General features: G+C 41.4%; 1 protein-coding gene across 3 annotated transcripts in view; it reads right to left on the bottom strand.

Moving 5' to 3' along the window:
- Nucleotides 1–21,559, bottom strand: part of erbb4b (erb-b2 receptor tyrosine kinase 4b) — a 160,889-nt gene that overhangs the window by 82,117 nt on the left and 57,213 nt on the right. For 2 of the 3 annotated variants that reach the window (XM_086123239.1, XM_086123240.1), the window contains exon 2: nt 5,571–5,722. In XM_086123239.1, the coding sequence (XP_085979365.1) occupies nt 5,571–5,722 (152 nt within the window). Of the gene's footprint in view, nt 1–1,971; nt 3,771–5,570; nt 5,723–21,559 lie in introns of those variants that run through there. The other variant, XM_086123241.1, reaches the window with a different exon arrangement.

The raw sequence follows: 21,559 nt of genomic DNA, 5'->3' as shown, positions 1-21,559 counted from the left end.
AAACACCGAGTATTTAGCAAAGGGAGGGAGGAAGCGTCACGTAGGATGTACAGAGAAGAGGTAGAATAATGCATTGTGAAGCGGTGAGGGAATTGCCGACGCTATGATGTTGGGACGCTATCATGTGGCGGAAATGAGCTCAAATCGCAGGTGCATTGTGCAACATTTTACATTTATTGTTTTTTTTCCATTATTTTCATCATTGACCTTGCGTATGGGCAGAATGGCAATGGCCCACGCACAGCAGACAGGAGTCGGGAGAGGAAATGAAGGAATTAGCGCAGGGCAGCAAGGCCAGGTTGACAGTAGGCACCAAATTTTCAAACCGGGCAACAGAGTGACCAAAGCGATGAGTGAAGTCTCATTACTCTGCCAAAGACACACAAGGTCCCTTTTTGCATTGCACACACAATCGACCCCCACCCCCAACACATTGAATGCCCAAAACTTGTGAGTCTCAAGGTGTGGGTCTAAATATATACAGGGAATTATTACGCCTCATTGAATTTACTGTGCTCTGACCAAACAATCTTTGAGAGGGAATCCCTCATCTTTGTTACAATAGGCGCTGCTAAGTTGCAGTCCATTTTTTGAAAGACCAATATTGGGCTCGACGCGTTGAATAACCACTTCCCCAAAACAAAAGGCAGGCATCACAATTTCCAAGCATTCGGTTGAAATGCTATTTCAAAGCTCGCATAAAACGTGACGGGGCTTTACAAATATAAAAGCGCGAGAAAACGCATCACGCCTGGACAATCAGTTGAACCTCTTCAATTTGGAGACCTTCGAGATGATACACGGCAGGATTTCATCAAAATTTGCAAGGCAATTAATGATACAAAACTTTGGAATTCAAACGGCCGTTATCCACGATTCATTATTCAACACTCACTCAGAAAGCTCCGTTTCACTCATTTTATGGATTTTAACAGTGGAGAACTTTTTTTCAACCCTAAACTAATTTAGGATGAATGAAAAAAATAGCATTCGGCAGCCATCGCTTTCACGTGAAGGCTTTTGTCGGGAAAAGCATTTGCCCTTCGTCAAATACCACAACTAGTTCCTTGTTAAACGTCACTTTCAGCGCCTTCAGTTTGCTCCACCTTTTTGCTCGTGATTTCTCAGTGCTCTTGCCTCCCACACCGCACTGTCCTCCTTCGTGTCAAATTTAAGTGATGGAAATGAACTTGGGGGGACGCTAATTGCAGTTGTCAATCCAATCTGGGTCAGGGCTGAAAGACAGAGGCTCTCTAGCACTTCATCAGTCTTCATTAATATTGAACGAGTTTGGTGAGTAGCAGGGGGCCAACGTAATCTGCACTCATCTAACGGTGCATCAAAAATTAGGAAGATGGGAGGGGAGGCTGGGGTGTGTGGGGGGTACCCGTGGTACCTGTGGGACAAATATGCCCGTCAGGAAGTATGAAGAAAGATGTCAGAGGAGGTGAAGTGAGTGCAAGAACAACCGCTGCTTGCCGTGCTGCGTGAACCTGAATTTTAAAAGTGCTTGAGGACGACGACATTCACCTTCTGAATGGCCACAGATGGCCAAAATGTGATTCAAGTATCTAAAAATACAACTCACGAAAGTAAACAGCTCAATCAAAGGATCTGCTTTTCGATCAGTATCGTAGTGACTCAGGATTTGTAACATTTGTCACTTCAACCTTGAATATTTTTTTTTTTTTTTTTTTTTAAAGAGCACTCAATACAACCCATAGAATACTAACAGTATTTTGTGAGCATTATGTAAAAGATGTTGTTAGCGCAGTGTCCCAAACTCCCGGACACAACACAAGACCGACACATGCTTCACTTGCATCATATTTTCTCCTCCTCATTAAAAGCCAAGCCCTTTTTGAAACATATTTGCATCCACATCAGTGGGAAAAGGCATAAGGTAGGTAGAGGCACAAGGTCCCCTCTTTGGTAGCTTAGCAACATTCCCCCCCACCCCCCGACATTTACCTCAAACCACACCGCGTGCTTCTGTCCACCGGTCCACTGGAGTGGTTCCATCGGCAACACTATGATAGCTGGATCAAGGGAAGGGTCAAGTTCACATAAGTACTATTGAGTGCCATATAAAAAGAATACAACAGAAGTGGGGGGCCTATTCTCTGGCTTGATCACCGATTCATCCCAGTGAGGGAAGAAACAAATTTCCAGTTTCCAGTCGTATAACAATTTCTATTTGTTGTATGAAATTTACTGTACGACTCTATAACAATAATACAAATGTGAAAAAAGTAGATCCGTCCATTGTTTGTGTACACTTATATGCTACAATGCCTTATGCTGGATGGGAGAAGTATTTGTGTACATTCTGAAATTCAAAAAGCAAACCCATCCCCTCTCCTCCCCACCATGTCCCGATCATTTATGTATTATTAATGCTTAATAAATGCATGAGAACACCTGCCAGTGTACGGTTTATGCTACAACAGCACTGAACAGCATTTCCTGTGAATACATTAGTTTGTAGAAAATCTTAAAAGACCAATTTTTGAATTCACAAATTTATAAAAAAAAAAAAAACAATTAAAAAAGGAAACAAAAAATGTTTTAGTGGTTGATTTGTTTGGATTTTTTTAACTTTTAAAAATAATCTATATTAATTAATTATTATAAAAGCCCAGCAAGCTCAAATTCTGACCTAAAAAGGTCAATGCAGTTCCAATTTCCTTCCTCTCATCAAATGTACAGTAAAATGTGAACGGTACGGTAAAATGTGCAGAGCTGACGAAAATTGAAAGAATCTGCAGTAAAGCAGTTCATGATGCTCATCTTGTTTTAAGTAAATCGGTTTTGTGTTGCACATCCGAATTATAAGGCCAATGCAGATGTTAAAATTTGGCATCATCACATTATTTTATCAACTTTAAATAATACCCAGGATGATTTAGCGGAACAAGCAAGGACAATGAAGGAGAAAGGAATGGGGTCACAACATATTGGGATTTTAAATGCTAGAGCTGGCCTAAATGATAATACAGTATATGACCTGATTATTTAAATGTTTTTTTTACCGGTAATTATGTGAACACGTTGCACAGATTTTAAAAAATGCTAGGTGCAGATACAAAATATGTCCCTGTGTCAAGATATCCATTTATTCACAGCTGCAGAACAGTGGTAAGAAACTATGTGCTGGCAATGTGCTCATCAAAGCATTAATGCACAGAGTAAAAATTACATGTTTACTAATGTTTGCAAGGGATGACGAATCATCTAATCTAACTGCGGCTCCCTCCTGAGACCAACAAGGGCAAAGAGAAGGAAACATGAATATTTCATATGCCCGGATCTGCTTTGGAGCGCACGCGGAAAGTGACAAGTGGGAAAAGAGACACCCAAGTGTGCGTTTACCACTTTTGGTGTTCTGTTCATCAAACAGCGGAGAATAGCAATGACAAAATTCAAATGTCACAATAGAAAATGCTCAACTGTCGAGTGTCATCTCGATGACCAAATGCGGATGAGTGCACAAAGGTATGGGATCACAATATGGTACAGTACACCATATCTAATTAACGATAAGGGGAAACGATTCACTTGACAAATATCCGCAGTTAAAATTCACTGTTGGTGGATATTGAGCTGCATCTATTGAAAGCAGGCTGAAAACCTCTGCGCTGCAATCTAGTTATTAATCAAAGGGCGAGCGTTGACTCATCTGTTGTGGAGGCAGTTTGGAAGATGGACTCTGTTTGCTGGTAAAAGCTGTTTGGGGGGTAGTGGGAGGCAGCCATCCATCTTTGGTATATCTTTAAAAAAAAAAAAAAGGACCCCAGGCATCAGTTTCAATCACCTTCAAGACACGACGAGTATGCGTGCCGTTTCACATTAGCTGGTTCTCCTCTATCTCAAGGTAAGGTCTCATCCTCCCCCGGGGAGCCATGTTATTACTTTTTGGGAATAATAATAATAACATTCCTAAAGATACACTGAACCCTGCTCCCGCCCTGCTCCCCTGCTGCCTGGCACCCTGTCTTCTTTATTAGCATGTTCAATTAACCCAAGTTAATTGCCCACGATGAAAAGGTACAGAAACCTTGTAAGGTGGTGCCAGAGGGAGTCATTTTGGAAATGAATGCTACATTGTGTGAAGAGTAAGCAGGCGTGAAGTGGATCGAGTTATTAGAACATCTGAAAATACAGCACGGCGTCTGAGGTGGAGCATAATCTGTGTTCATAACTCCAAAGTTTGTACAGTGACTGTGAAGGACACATTGCAGAGCCACCCGCTATTGGTGGAAAGCCACAGTATAGACTTGTGATGCACCGATACCAAAAGAAACATCCGATACTGTATGCATGATACTACATCATCAGCCTGATGTAAACATTTCCTGAGCGTGAGCGGCGGGGCGTGAGCTGTGGCTGAGAGCAGCTCATATCTTTGTTATGTAGCAAAAGGCCTGAACAATAACTGTAAAATACATTTTTCCCAAGCTTGTTGGCTTGCTTTTTTTTAAACTGCATTGCATGTAAGTGTTTTAATATTTAAAAAAAAAACACTTTAATGTGATGATCAATAAAATAGTTTTTGTTCAGTTGCTCTGTGCAGGCCAGTCGTGAATAGCTCGAGGCCCGATACCGATCTGCGGTGTAGTGGTTCATGATCCCTGATCTCAATCACTGAGGCCAATTACAACCACAGGGGTCTAATAGTTGCACTCCATCATCCATTATACACTTCATTTCTCCGTTGTATTTTGTACCACGGGGGTGTGTTCGCTCAGTACAAAACACGGCAAAGTATGACAACACAGATTACCACGGCGGTGAACTAACAAAGCCCAGGTGATTCATAAAGTAATGCTGGCCTATTAATATAGTAAGTACGTATAGCGTAGCATCAAGGGAACATTTCCACCCATTAGATATGCTGGAATTGATTAAAGTGGGACAATGCTAGCGGGGCACAGAGCGCGAAACATGGGCCGGAATAATGTTGTTGGAAGGTTCAGGGTTAAGAGGCTAATATGAGCAGCTGCATTCCCCCCGAAACGCATCACATTTTTCTTCGTGCAAATATCCACCCGATGACATCTGCTGCCTCCTCCACACCTCTCATCACCACACTATTATCCGCGCCTGTCCTGAAGGGCTCGGCGCTGACATCACCCGTCGCCACAGTTGCATGCGTGTCCATCAAAACAAAGTGGTGCATTCAAGTGGTCGATGATTCGGCATCAAAGCACAACAACTATCGCTAGGAGGCAGAGTTTAAGTTTGTTCAATTTAAAAATAAAAAAAAAATGACAATGGGGTAACAATGACACATTTTCTTTCCCCATGAAATGATTTGTTCTTAATAAACAATGGCGAAAAGCTACTGACAAGGCACCAGATATTGTAGAGCATTCTGGTGTTGACATGCAAGTATCAGAATGATGACCTCACCCAGTCCCAAAATAAACCTTAAACATTTTTTTCTGTACCCATTCATAATAAGATACGCTGATTTGCTGGTATCCAATGCACAAAGTATGACCACTTCAAGCACACGGACATGAGCACACTTCACAATGATGTCACGGCATCGGCTCTGCAGTCCTTACTCTGAGGAAAGTGAGGTCTCGACTGCGATCGATGCTTGTGATTTCGAGGTTGCCCATTACGACTTCACAACTCTCGTAGTACTTTCTCAGGGTGCGATACTGCTGCTCCAGGTCCGACAGCGTACTCAGCTTGTTCTCCGTACCGGCACATACTGGTGGAAACAAAAAGTGAGATAACAGTGTTAGTTCAGTTCGTTATATCAGAGGTTGTGTAGTCATGACATCACGATGGAGTTTCTTTTTTTTTTTTTTGGTTTGTTTTTCTATCATCATCTTATAAACATGTACTGTAGATATCGTGTACATATTTGATGCATGCAAACTCAAAGTTATCATCACTGCTGGTCACACCCAAGTGGTGCAATTAGTCAACAATCGCGTCCGCACAATAAACGTTCGGGCCTTTTCGATGAAGATTGAACGTCGTGTGAATTCTTGCCTCTCTCAGCATTTGGACAACAATCTATAGCGACATATTGAATTGCTTCTCACGAGCTCCAAATCTATGCAGAACTCTTCCAATGTGACCTGCATCATGCCCATACGAGGCGCTAGTGATTAGCTTGGTTGCACATAGCATAATGCGCTGCTCAGGAATGATATATGGCAGATCTGGGTGTTTTCAATAACACTTGAAGGAAGGTGGGGGTAGGGGGCCATAAAGTGAGGATAGGTATAATAAACTGTTATTGCACCCAGGGGGCAGGCTACTGAGATGAGAGAAGAACGATATCACAGTGTGATGTCTGGTTGAATCAACTTTTTGTTTTTGTTTTTTAACTATTTTCTTCCTCATGTATACTTCCTGTAAGTTTACTTGTCTTTGAAAGCTGGGCTGAATTAAGTGAATTTGAAAGTGATTAAAATGTAAAACAAATGCAAGCAAAAAAGAACACAGTACATCAAAAGTGAGGAGTGTCTCAGGCGGAGATGATGTGGTTCAGACTGCCAAATACACCACAACAAAACCATCTGTGTCATGCATCTTTTCAAAAAGTGTGAAGTGTTGCAGGTTTACTACAGGGAACCTTCTTGTAATATGTCTTTGCATATGTCTGTATGTGTAGACGTGCTGAAAATAATAGACCTCAGCATGGATTTCCTCCCTCTCGCTGCATGACTGAATCCATTTGTCTCCACATCTATCTCTCTGGAATTTTGCATAAAACAGCCTGTGGTCTTTGTATCGGCGCGACCTGCCCATCAACGTGGAGTCCATAAAGGCCTTGCGGTAAGGAAATAGAAAAAACAGACGGGCCATCATATTTTTAAAAACCAATGTCATCGCCATAGAGCAAAATATGTTATCTATATCCATCTCTAACAAATATAGATAGACAGACAGACAAACAGCTAGCCAGATAGCCGGCTAGCCAGCTAGCAAGCTAGCTACGTACATTCACTACTATAAAATGGGTTTGGTAAAGGAACTAAGTTATAAACCTTTCAAATAATACTCTTTTATAAAAGACAGAATGGGAAATGGTAGGATGAAAAGATGGACGGATGGCTGAGCAAGTATTTTGTCAGAGATTTTTTTTTTTTGTGAAGAAAGTTTGGCTTATATATTGTATTGAATGTATGTGCTATGCTCGCCAACCCAAATGATTCGATAGGGTTCAACCCGAACAACAAAGCACTGTGCCGTTAATTAACATTGCCAAGCTTGTGAGCATCTGAGGTTTAAAGGCTTCCGCTTTAAAAGGACAGATAACGGTCGGTCCCGAAAGCAATGTCCGACAGAGTTCAATTAAATTACAGATGTTATATTTGCAAGTAAACTCGCTGAATATTTTAACGAAGGTGGATGAATAAGAGGAGTGTGAATGGAATTTCTAAGGTCACAGCAGTCCTTAGTGTAATAACCCAGATGAGCTTGTGTGAGTAAGTGTGAGTTACAAGGCTCTTAATACTGATGCTAATCATGGCCTACATTACAGTCCATCTGCTGTGCACTTTAAAATTCATCTGAAACAATAGCCAGCTAAGAGGCTGTCATAACTATTACAGTCTGGCTTCCGGTCACCAACCGGCAATGTTGTCACTGCCTCCATATGGTTCGCCCTTAATTCACATTTATGCTTGATAGGTCATCTCAACCCCCCCCCCAGAGGAAATGTGCCACTGAAGAGGAATCTGTAGATGCACCTTTTTGTTGGAAGAACTTCATAATAACATTTGGGTCAAGTGAAGACACATTCGTAAAGTTTGTGGTCTGTGCCGAAGATGCAGTGCAGTAGCTGCCCAACCAGCAAACTTGAGTAAAACCTGAGATACATTAAATTATTTGACCACCATGCTTTCTCAACTCAAATGGCAATTTTACAAATTCGGCAAAACGAACGACAGGCAAGTCTACCATTGATGTAAATAGTGTCAAGGAATTTTAAATGATGATGCGCTACTACCAGCAATTATGATTCTACCATTAGAGGGTAAAATGAAAATAAAGTTTCTAATTGATTGACGGATCGACAAGAGGCACGGATGGGTTGTATTGTATACTTTTTGTATTGCTTCTGTAACAATTACAACACTTGATTCTCTCATTTTATTCTGTTCTATTCTATTCTATTTTTTTTTTCAAATTCTCATATCAGCCTCATTCCAGAGCTTCCAATACAGCATAAATCACATTCATGTCACTGTTTGTAATATCTACGATGGATGAACCTATGAATCGCTACTATTAAAACGCCTAATAGGAGAGTGTAAGCTACTGCGTGGCTTGCTCATCTGCGGGCAATCTATCTCCATAAGCACTGCCTGAGGTGAAGGGCCAAAGGGGCTTTAATGGCATTAAAAAGCACAAGCATTTAGATGAGCTTTTGCATGCGGCCAAAGCCTTATTAGCTTTCATACACATAGTCAGATTCACTGCACGGACTCTCTTTTGTAGCAATTGGCCATGGAGCAGTTCTGCTGGTCTAGTTGTGTTTCATGCGCAATGCTGAAAGGCTCCTCAAAGGGACTTGCCAAGGGTCTGCGCGTGTTTCTCATACACCCAAAGCAAGCAAGACTTTTTCTCGCCAGTCAAGGGATTGGAAGGACTGACCCCCCCCCCCCCCCCCCGGGCCAGGTCTAAGCCTGTTTCTCTTGCCTCTGGGCTTATGCCAGTGTTTCCCCCTTGTTTTTTGTTTTGTTTCCCATTGCATTGAGAAGGCATTCTATCAATTAAGCCAGAAGGCCAGATACCCTTTATGCCTCCAGCCTACACCGGTTTCCGACCATCATGTGTGGTCCTCGGCATGAATCTTAATCCGGTACCCAAACTGTTTCCATCAATTATGTGGGCTGCTGCTAACTTTTACCCTGGCTCTCATTTTTCCCAATTAAACGAGTCCTTTTCCCCCTCTTTGCTGCAACACAATTGCCTCGCTCGCTTCCACAAGAAATTATTTCTCAGCAGGCTTCTGGCCCCGCCGCTTATCATGCTATGAATGAATGCATGAGGGTTTTTTCCTGCTTTCACTGATAGAACTGTATACAGTATGTATGGACCGGTGCATTTAGTTCATTCAATTATCTTAGTTTGTTTTTTTTAATTGTGAACGTGTTCATGAGGAAACTAAATACAGCGGAAGGAACTTAAAATTAAAATTGTGAGAAATACACATTCACAACAATTTGCCAGTTTCAGTGTTTGTTATTGGTCGATCTTAAAAGTGACAGCCCCTTCCGCCCACCACCATATTTTATATATCCTCAAGAAAAAATGTTTCCATCATAATATGGTCGTTTTGTATCATACCTGGAGAGTGAGGCACAAGGACGCTGTAATAAAAATGTGAGTGTCGTCGTGTTACTGTCTCAGATGCTACATTCGTGCAGCAACAATACTAACCCAATAGCTTACATATTATAACAACGGGTAGAGGGTAATATTGCATGGTTGACTTTTCTTTTTTTTTCCAATCGCAATACAATAAATAGACAGTATCATTATATGCCGCAGCTCAAATGTTATTCATGCCTAAGTAGTTTGTGCATACCGCAGACATGAGTAAAAACATTAAGTCAGCGGCAGGTGTAATTTAAAGCGCAAAAGCGGGTGCTGTTACGCAAATAAAATATGCCTGTCAGTCATTTTACAGCTCGTCAGATTGTGACATAATTTGCCATACAAGACAACGCTCGTTACATTCAGAAGCCGTGCGCAAAGGTGTCGGCGTGATAAGACAATTTATTCCATTAACCTAGTGGAACACTCTGACAAGCAGTCAGGTTAAATGTTTACGTGTAAGACATCAAGATGACAGGAGAGCACAGCTGGAGGCATTTGATTGTGTCATTCTTATCTCTTTTGTCTAAACACCCTCTAATGAGATTTACAAAACATTTGCATTGTCTTTTGGTGGTGGAAATTGCATTTTCACAAAAGTTCATTCAAATTACGTAAGAATGCTGAACAAAAGTTCAGCATTGTTTGAATTGAACGACATGGAGTGTCCTTTTCAAGCAAATTCCCCTGGACGCTTCGCTTATTGGAATGGTGACCGTGCTCGCATGCACAAATTAGCCTGGTAACTGAAAGCGTTTGTTCTCTGCACTTCCTCACACTTCCCTCTAAAGTTATAAATTTACTAACCTGGCAAGAGCCAGTTTCATACATGAAACACTCAAATGAGTTCTCGAAAATACTACAAAGTAAAAATATATATATTTAAAAAAATGGGCTTGAATGTTATGCCTTTGACTGTGAAATGTTTCATCAAGATGGCCAATTACCATTTACAAGGCAACATTTAGCAAAGTTACCTTTGACAAATTTTTGCTGTTGAACTGTACACACGTGCCCTTTTGTTACATTTGGTTTCAAATAGGGTGCCTATATTTTTATTTAATATGTTCATATAAAGGATTATTTTAAAGAAAGTAAATGTTGAAGACCAATCAAATGCACATGCATACCTCCTAGAAGAAAAGTGCTAGCTTTATGGCTAATCAAATAAAAAAATAAATACCGTATTTTCACGACTATAAGGCGCCATTAAAAGTCTAAAATTTTCTCCAAAATGGACAGGACGCCTTATGATGCGGAGCGTCTTGTCTATGTGCTGAGTTCCAAAACCTGACTGACAGCCGACACGCTGTTTATATAGAGAAAAGGCGGAAGTGACTGTGGACAGGCATGCGGCAAAGAAGTCGGCCAATCAGTGAAGGGTGGGCGTGTATATATACATATATGGAGAGAAAGAGAGCGAAAAGGCAGACGTGAGTGACAGGCATGCGGGGAAGCAGTCCGCCAATGAGTGAAGGGTGGGCGTGTAAGTGGACGCTAAAGGTACGCTACAAACAGGTACCAACACCTGTATAGAGTGTGGCTATGTGCATTGTTGCAAAACAACTTCGGTTTTGGTTTCTAAGAACCCCCGAAAATAAATTCTACAAAGAGACACGCCTACGAAGCTCAGTTCAAACTTCAAGCCATCGGTTATGCTTTTGGCATGCGTGCCCATCTCACAGCAGCGGTGAAAAACCAAGTCAAGCAAATGAACTCTGAGCTTGCCGTTATTCCCGGAGGCTTGACTAAAGAACTCCAACCGCTGGACATCGGCATCAACCGGGCGTTCAAAGTAAAGTTGCGAACGGCATGGGAACAATGAATGATCGATGGCAAACACAACTTTACAAAGAGTGAGAGGCAGCGCCGGGCGAGTTACGCCACAATTTGCGAATGGATTGTGGCTGCTTGGACAAACGTGTCTGCTTGCACTGTTGTTCGAGTTTTTGGCAAAGCCGGCATCATTTCTGTGGAGCCACATGGCAATGAGAGTGACTGACAACGAGAGGGAACACGGCGTTTTTGATGGATTACCGGTACTTGCACAATTGTTCAATTCTGATACAGAGGATGAGGACTTTGATGGATTTCTGGGTGATGATTGATCGAAAAACGTGAGTACATTGTACGATGGCTAAATAAAATACAAAGGAACTCAGTTTTCCGTTGCCTTTTTAAAAACGTGTTTTTAGCTTGTATCTGTATGTCTTGGCATGCTACCGTATGCTACAAGCTAACGTGTTTTTAGCGTGCGCGCATGCATGCCGTATGTTTAAGCTGGCGTATGTTTTACCACTTTAAAATTGCGCCCAATAATACAGTGCGTTTTGTCTATGTGTAAAATACAGAAATAGCACCCATTAATGAGACTGCGCCCAACCATACGGTGCGTCGAATGGTCGTGAAAATACGGTAAATAAAAAAAAAATATATATATATATATATATATATATATCTACGACTGTTGATGCTGAAAAAGATGAAAGTCATCCCAGGCAAAGGCTGAGCAATCCACCGTGGATGGCAGAGAGTAAATTCAATGTTGCTTGAAATCCATGTTCTTATTAGGAGGAGACAAATACAAATACAGGTTGTAATGCAATATCAGACTCGGTAATAAATAACAAATGTCAGGGGGCAGCTGCAGTGAGGCAAAGTGGAGTGTGAATTCTCTGGGTGAATCAGCGTATGCTGCAGTGATATAGTGGACCACACACTGCATCACACAGAGATGTTTAGTCTTCCGTGTCGCTATAATACAGTAAAATGATCCAAATATTAGAAACCACTCTCAGGCACACCTAAAAACATTCAATGTTCTCAAAGCGCCTTATAATCCGATGCGCCTTATATATGGAACAATATTCTGATTTCTCAGGCGTAGTTTTTTTAAATGTTCCGTTCTGTTGTGAAAGCTCTGTAGAAACAAAGCTGTATTGTATTGTATTAACTTTGGCATTGCTCCATCTAGTGGATACATAATGTAACCACAGCCACGATTGTATCTTCGATTCTATGCGCCTTATCTGGTGGTGCTCCCTATATATGAAAACACGTTTAAAATAGGCCATTAATTGAAAGTGGGCCTTATACTCCGAAGGCACCTTATACTGCGGAAAATACGGGAGTTTTATCCCACACTACTGCAAACGACACCAGCAATAACAGACAGTGGAAATAAAATATTTTTTTTTCCAAACATCATTTTCATCTTTGAAAAAGTTAACATTGTCATGGCCAGTTACTGAACAATATATTCTCCCACAGTCTCTAAACATTTAATCCTCATCACTTGGTGTGTGTTACTTAGAGGGCGGACGATGCACAGGCAGATTGTTTCAAAACCACATTGCTTTCCTGATCACACCATTTTAGATACTGTATGCTACCGTTTCATTTTAATTAGCTAAGTTTGGACTCTGAACAACACACTGACTTGCACATACAGACCCATCCTCCAGTGGAATTGAATTGCAGCGCATTTGCATGCCTTTCCAGCAATTTTAACTGTTTGTAAAGTAAGTACATTCATGAATCTTCCAACGAGTACATTTGAATCCGGCTCCGTTGGATTCTTTGTGTTCATGCGGGCCGCTCTTTAATTGTTTCTACTACCGCACTAGGAGTAGCCGGCCAAAAAGAGCTTCGTATTAATTTTCTCGAGCCACGGCCAAGGGATTAGATATGCTCTCCGGTGGAAAAGCTGTTTGGCAGCCACACTGATTTACGATGACTTTAGAAGGCTTATTGAACATTAGCATGCAATTATCTTTGATGGTCTAACTTTCCTTCTGGCTGTCAAGACCCAATGATTCCCCATTTCGATTTTTTGTGTTTTGTTTTGGGCTTTTTTTCCTTCCAAAACAAAACATGGATGTCGCAGTCCAAGGAGCGCAGAGAGAATGAAAAATGTGATCAAGTCGAAATGGATTCTCAATAAAGCTGGTGGCACAGTGCAACACATTTAAAATCTTGATTGATTTTGAAGTTCTTTGGCATCATTCATCATACAAAGCTATAGATTGCAAAGATTGTTTTGTCACGGTTGTCGACAGGCTCCGACTAAATGATGGCTATGTTTAAGCGGGAAACACTGCCGGCGTTGTTGGATGTGAAAATAATTTTCAGCAGCCAGAAAACCACATCGAGTAAAAGTTTTTTTCAGCAGATTCAAACGTTAAACTCACAAACACTGATTTAGGATGTAAAGTTGTTGAAGGAAAGAATTTTGGGCAAAAGATGGAATGGAATGCGCAGCACTTCTAAGAGAATATACAATGAAGCTTCATACTTACAGAACACGTGCACAGTAGTCAGTACAGTATATTGCATCAATGTGGTTGACGTTAGCCGTCCAAAGTATGATGGTTTGAAAAAGTTCTGGATGCTTGTATGACTGTTGTACCACGTTTTCCTTGAGATTTCAGATGAGATTTGGGCTTGTTTTACCAGCAAGATGAATCCAACTGGGATACTGTGCTTCTGATCGCGAGACTAGCAAAGAAAGAATTTCCTTGCTCGGGTCTGTTGTTGTGTTTTCACTGCGCATATGAAAAATAATTATCTTTGATATTGAATCTTGAATGAGACATGCTTCAGCGCCAAAGAACTCCCCGGAATGTTTTTTTCTGGTGGGATTTATAAACAATCTATTGTCTATTTTTAAAAAAACGTTGCAAATCTGAAAAGCTGTTTATTCATCCATCTCTCCATTCTCTGTAACGCTTCGTGTATGCCCCAACATTGCTCCGTTACGTCGTTTGTTCAAGTGATGTTGACATCCCGCTTCCATCACAGATGTGCACTTGCCTTTTCTTCTGAAAGAAGTGGATGCCTTTTTATTTGCTATCGTCATTGTTGAATCCTGAATGTTCAAATTAAAGACATTTGAACAATAAAATACCAGGGTGAGGGTCAGCTAGTAGTATTGACGGTGAACCGTCTACAATTGTGCACGGTACTCATACAAACTTCAATAAATGCTTGCAATACCATAACGTTTTACTTTTCTATGATGACATCCAACTACCTAGATGTTTCCAATACTTACATTGTGGCTTTTTTACGGTCATTTTTCTTGGTAGGACAATGTCCCGAAGTGTGCGGAATGAGCAAGAAAATGGCTTGGCAGACTGTGCAAGACAAACACGCGCACCCACTGATGCAAGACAAAGAGCTTGTTGAGCAATAACTGCTCCACGGCACGTACAAGTTATGCTTCCTGACACATAATTTGATTTTAATGAACAACAAGTCAGAATGAATAAAGCTCAAAAAGCCTGTTTCCATCAGTGTCCATCTGCATAGCATAGCTAATAATAAAGTGCTTTGCAAATGGCACCTGGGCATGGAGAGAAGGATGAGTGCGGTTCGTCAGTGACTTGTGCACAGACTCCCCCGTCAAACGCGTTGATGTAAATAATTCAGAAATTAAGTCATGATCTACTTTCTTCTGTCAAAGTTTCACGTGAAGCTTTTTAGGGATACAGTCAACATTCCGTGTGTACATTTACACACTTTGGCTTAGTGAGTTGTGACAGAGCATGACAATGCTGCGTCAGCACACATCAGGAAGCCACAAAAAGAACACCTGCCTTTAGAATTTGAAACCCTTTCCGCTGAGGCATCATTATTGGATGTTGTTCATGAGCAAAGGACGCAGACTGACATGCAAAAATTAGGATCAACTCATTCTACTCATGCTTGAGGGTAGCAACTGAGTCTGAATGTAATGAAATGCACCTCATTTGTTAAAAAATGTTTACAAAATGTAGAAAATGCACTAAAAAGGACAGTAAGAAATCACAATGCCTCGATCAACTTCGATCAAAAGTCCGTAACAATAGCAGCCACTGCCCCAAAAGGAGAAAAAAAAAAGTCTAATTGTACAGTGGTACCTCGACTTACGAACGTCTCTTCATACAAAATTTTCAAGTAACGAAACGCCGCAACAGGAAAATATTGCCTCTTGTCACGAAAGAAATTTCAAGATACGAAAGGTTAAAACACAGCTTGGCCGGCTAGTCGCAGTTCCGAGTTTCCTGAACGCACAACATACTTATAGCTGCTCTGCCATTGGCTATTACCGAGAGCATTTTCCTGGCTTCCCATTGGCTAAGAGGGACCTTTACCGTATGTGTCTGTGTGTAGATAGACAGATACGTGTCGATGCAGCGTCCTCATCATTCCCCCTTCGGGCCATGAGGCGTTTCAATAGTTTGACGTAAATGTGAATTACAGTAAAAAAGTGTTCACCAGTCGGGTGATCGCTCACTACGCTGATGTTTGCCTTGGTCATTTTCGAAGGATTGTTAAAAACCGACAAAAGCACAAAACGCCAGGTGTAAACCACTTCTGAGAGAGAATATGAACTAAAGAGGGTAAAAAACGATGAGGACGCAGTTAAAAGTTAAATGACCATCACTTTTATTTTTTACTCTATTCTTTGTTTTTTACATTATGCAGAAGTCTCATTTATTGCGCAATAATCTAATTGTAACATTTATTTGGTAGATATTTTAAGAAACCATTTGTGTCCTAATTTTGGGCTGGCCTGGGAACGAATTAGGGCATCTACATGGAAAACGTGTCTCTACTTACAAAGTTTTCTCGTTAAGAAATTTCTTCCAGAACCAATTCATTTTGTAAGTAGACACACCTGTCAACTCATACGGTTTAGCCATAGTTCATACGGATTTTGTGGTGAATCTTACGTATATGGCCGTATCGCACAAATCATACGGATTCTGAAAATGTCCGTTTTTTTTCCCCCTAACATGTTGTTCCGTTTGCTTTTGCCCAGAATGGTGCCAGTCTACTCGAATGCTTTCATTTCTGGTAACTTTCCACGGTATGTCTAACCAGACATTGTATTATGGAGATCTACAATAAATATCATTGAACGTTTCGTGGGTTTTTTTCTGCCGTTATTTTGACATATAAAATGCTTTGGTATGTTATAAGGATTTTTTGCTCTTTATAAGGATTTTTTCGGTAGTTTATACAGGTTGGCGCTCCGAAAAGTTGACAGGTATGAGTAGAGGTACCACTGTACATCGCAAAGTTCATTTGCAAAGACATTCCGTCATTAAGTCACAAATAAGTCCCGAGTCTTAACCTTGAAGTCTCAAACAAACTCAAAACACAGAAAGTAGAGACGGCGACAAAGTTTGCAGTCACATCTTAAAATGGACTGCGCTCTCGATGAGGACCAGGCAGAAGATAAAGGCCACGCCAACAGAAGTGGTGCCATTTCACTCCGGGTATGGTGTTTAATTATGTGGCCATTCAGAGCAAGCTGTCATGTTGCTCTTCCATTTAGATCGCATCTCCTCGGGGGGAAACACTTGTTCGTCTGTCTGCCGCATACAGTCACGGCATGGCAACCTCAATCACATCAAACAGACGGCAAAGGGGAGAGAGAAAGAGAGAGTTTGGAGTCGTGTGGAACTGTAGCTCAAGTATGGTCACGTCCTCCCCCCGACCCTCCTTATTCCTACAAGAGCCGATGCAGACCTTTTTGTGGGTGGATGTGAACAATGAAAAATGAATTAAACCAACTGGCGTTGTTGGAATGCACGACATCATGTTTCAAGCTTGAGAGCAGGGCTTTGATTAAGCGACTTTCTTCACTTAGGGCCACGGCGTTGTGACGTTTGGGGAAACGCAAATAAAACGTATTGACCTTTCTTTCCGCATGCCATCAAAAGCAATCATCAAGGAATTAGGTAAATGAGAGGCTGGCAAGGGCATTTAGATACGGTGAGGGATGGATATGTGAAAGGGACTGTAATGAAGTCAATGGTGCGAGAGTAATGCCCCATCACCGGCGCACATTTCCCAACACTTGCCACCCTGCCGCATCACCTCAGGGTGTCAGATGCAGAAGATATTAAAAAACTGTGGCACATCCTTTTCAAGGACGATTAGACATTTCTCCCCTTTGGTTTCGTTATTTACAGATTGCCTCACAGTCTACTTGAGACAGCTGAGGAGCAACGTTTTGGGAGCTAGCATTCATAAGAGCCTTTGCGCAGTTGTTTTGACGACTGACGTTTTTCTTTTCTTTTTTTTGTGCGTTTATGTTTGACAACAAACAGGCCGGCTGCCCTCAACGCGCTTTGATGCCGCATAAAAGTCTGCAAGTCGGGAAGCCCTCTGTGGCAACCATATGCTAACTGATGCTAAGCTTTGTTAGCTATGCACACACAAAGTCACCAACGCTAAGAAGTTAGCATTCGGTCATACTTGTTGTGCTCCCTCTTTTTTCATAATTTGGGATATACGTTGACCGGACATCCTTCAGAATGCACCCAGTTTTTTTTCGCCGAGGTACTGTAGACTGCTAGATTAGCCATAAAATATAGACCTAATGTACTTCATATTAAGTTATAACAAAATTATTCCTACACTACAGAGGATACTGAATGGCCGGTTGTCTAAAATGAGGTTCAATGTGATATTTTTATTTTTTTTTATAGTCTCATAGGGACAAATTCAGCAAAAAATAAGTAACCGAACCAAAGAGGAAGAGACCAAATTTTCAAACTCAGTCTTGATTGGAACCAGAGAAAAAACAAACTACCTGTGTGAAAGCACTCGAAGGGATGCTTCTCGTTACAGCAATTAAAATTGGGTACATTGTATTTTCACTGTCTTCATTCACAATCAAAGGACCATTTACTATCAATTAGTGGGCCTCACTATTTCACAAGGAAAGGGAAAAAAAGTGCAGAGAGCCAGAGATGGCTTATTATTATGCCAATGCGGGACAGTAATGCACTCACAAATGTCAGACTGGACATTTGAAATTCATGGATTGCCATTTACTGTAGTTCAGTATTTTACGGGCCTTAATGTTGCTGACCCATCATCAAGTAACAGTTGACATTATCACAAGAAACTGTGTTGTTCCTAAATGTATTGAAATTTTGGGTTGCACACAATGACTACTTGGTACAAAATCTATCTGTGCGTGTCTTTGTTAATTCAGATGGCCATGGAACTGGATGACAGAGAGAGAGAGAGAGAGAGAGAGAAAAAAAAGGATGAATACATTTGCTCTGTCAGTTCTTTCCGAGATGTACTTTATAACATCACAACATTTTTATAACTGTATTTGTTGCAACCTCGGGCAAATTTTTCTGCCACCAGTCATCGGACATGAGGCAGAGGCAAAGAAAGATCACTTGTGCGATGTAATCAGGCCAACATTTTTTTGTGTTTTTTTTAAAACCAACTTGTAAAGATCAGAGTGAATGTCTCAACATTTTTACTGTTTTCTCTGAGATGACATGATGACACTCCCTGTCTGCGAAGCCTAGCCACAGAAGAAAAGCGGCATTTCCTGTATTTTATCACCCAAACACTTAAACTGCACATCCTTCCCCCATTGCAAACAATTGAGCCTGTGGTAAATAATCAATAATGGCCCATTCTGCCGTTTATATCAGGCCTGAGCAAAATGTCTGGCAAACAGGAACAAAAAATACAATATGTTGTGATAACAAGCCACAGAATGAGTCGTAATTTGCTTTTATGCACAGACTAGACGTGTTTGGCTCTCTTTGCGGTGGCAAGGCAAAGCTTTCTTCTTTTTTTTTTTTAATTCTTGCAATTTTAACGTGTTAACATTGCACACAGAATTCGTGGCATTCATTGAAGTATCTGGACACTAGGGACCAGGTCGAGGTACCGGTTTCTTGCTCAATTTCTTGCAAATTTCCCCAGTGTGGGACAAATAAAGGTTATCTTATCTTATCTTATCTCAAGGACAGGGAGGAGGTGGACGGGGGCACTGGGGCGGAAGCGCTTTAAAAGGACGAGGACGGACGGTGAGTGAGGATGATTATTATTATATGAATTAGGACGGAGGGACGATGACGGAAGGGTATGAGGAAAAAAAATAATAGAATCACTCAGGATCCCCATCGGGTTTAACTGCCCCTAACCTCATTTAAAGTTCTCTTTGCCTCCTTTTTTGTGTTTTCTCGAGCAGCTGTGGCTCATCCTATGCACCTCGGCGCACGTTCCAACTGGGAATTCAATCCACTATTGCTTATCTTTTATTTCTTTATTCATTTATTTTCAAAATCAAGCCTAATTCAGCGCTGGCGCGAGGAACCAAAGAGCCCGCCTGAGGAGCGCAGACAGGCGTGTTTAGCAGTGATTAGGTGAAAAGGAAAATATGAATTTAAAAGGACGCCGCTCTTCTATTATGTCACGTTTGGATGACTTGTGCACCAGCTGGGAGTAAAGGGCAAAGCCGTCAATGAAAATCCCCTATTTGGTTCTTCCTTTCTAGTGCTTCTAAAGGCCTTCTCCTTCATCTCGCTCACTGATGTATTTTTAAGCAGCGACCACAAGCCAACAGGAATATGCGCAACAGTCTGCACACAATGCTCAAACACTGAAATCCTCTGTTGTCAGAGGATTTTGATTGATAAATACTTTATTAATCCTGGCGGGTAAATTCAGCCGTTTCGCAGCTCACAGTCACAGGACCAAAATAAATGCATATTTACGTTCTGTGAATATCACCGTACAAATCAGGCAGCCGGTTATCAACCAAAGTTCAAATGACGGGAAGTGAAATGAAGCAAATGGACCCGAGTCATGAGCCACTGCCTTAAAAAAATAACCCTCCTGAAACGTTCAGTCCACCAATGCATTGAGGCGAGCGTCCCGCTGCGACTGCAACTCTTCGAGCGCGCTACGGCCAGGTGAAGAGAGTGGTTGGCATTGTCAAGGAGGACAAAGCTCCTAACAAGCACTGAGTCAGCGTGCTTAACCGGCTTGTCCAGCTCCCCGGTGTCCCCCTTTGTGAAGTTGCCACCCCAGCAAACCACAAGAGAGAACAAGCGCGCTCGTCACTACTGACCAGAAGAACATGAGCTGCATTTCCTTGCAGACGTCAAATAACCCGAGCGTCCTGAGGAATAAGATCCGATTCCTTCCTGTTGAATTTACAATCTGACCGGCAGTAATTTTTTGTGGTGCAAGTGGATGTGATATGGCATTTTGGAGTCGCCATTACTTTTGCAGCGTTACAAGCCATTTATCCGCAGTTAGAATTTTAAATGGCAGCAAAACTAGTTGCTGACGGTCGCCCAGTCATAAAGAAAGAACTCAATTTTAAAGATACAGTGATCCCTCGCTATTTCGCGGTTCGTTTATTGCGGATTCGGTGCATCGCGGATTTTTTCAAACATATTCATTTAAAAATAATAATAAATTCCCTATGCATGGAGTACAGTACTGTATATGTTACTCTATGTGACTCACTGTTGTTTTGCAGCTTCTTCCAGACTGTTTGCGGACTTTTTGCAGACTTTTTAAAAGAAAAACTGTATATGTTGATTGGTCGCTACTTCACAGATTTTCGTTTATCGCAGGTGGTTTTGGTCCCCATTAAGCGCGATAAACGAGGGATTACTGTATTCACAAGCTTCGCGATGGTGCGAAAAGAACATACGACACTATACTGATTGGAAAAATAAAGGCAAACTCATGCACTGTCAGTCAAGAGGAGAACATTTATTTTGTTTGACTCGAACGACAATACAATGTTTGTATTTTGACAAGATGCTTCTCGCCACTGTTTTGAAGGTCACCTCGGATAAGACGGCAGCACTTAAGAATCTCGAGCAAAGTCTGGATAGCTCCCCCCCCCCCCCCAAAAATCCTCTTTTGGGTGGTCCATCACTTATCCATTTACTGTAAGCAGGAGTGATGAGACAGGGTGAAAGGTTCCGCCAGTGGCCACTGATCCCATTATAAACCTGTTCTCCCATTGCGAAGGTCAAACGGCTGAAACAAGTGATGCAGAACAAGCAGAATGAGGGCGGGCCATCGTTTTCTTTTTTGTTGTTGTTTTTGTGCCACCGTGTGCTCATTCGAATGCGCACATAAAAGCATATGTCAGTGTGTGTGCAGGAAGCATATGTGGTTCTTTTGTTACGAAGAATAGTGGCCTGTTCACGGTACACTAACATTAGCCAACGTCTGGCCAAAAATAACCACGTGGAAGGTCCTTTTCGCTAATTAAGTTGGACGGACTTATTTTAAATTGGTTGGAGATAGAGAGACTAAGATGGACATTGAAATAATAATTTACAAAGAAAAATACTGACATGCTGGAATGAAAAAAAAACCAAAACGTTTTTACTCATGACATGCAGTTACACAAGGTGCTCGGATAGAATCT

The sequence above is a fragment of the Hippocampus guttulatus genome, chromosome 11 (genome assembly GCF_054856545.1).
Source record: "Hippocampus guttulatus isolate MCC_2025c chromosome 11, RoL_Hgut_1.0, whole genome shotgun sequence".
NCBI classification, from domain to species: domain Eukaryota; kingdom Metazoa; phylum Chordata; class Actinopteri; order Syngnathiformes; family Syngnathidae; genus Hippocampus; species Hippocampus guttulatus.
This window is presented reverse-complemented; position numbering and strand designations above follow the sequence as displayed.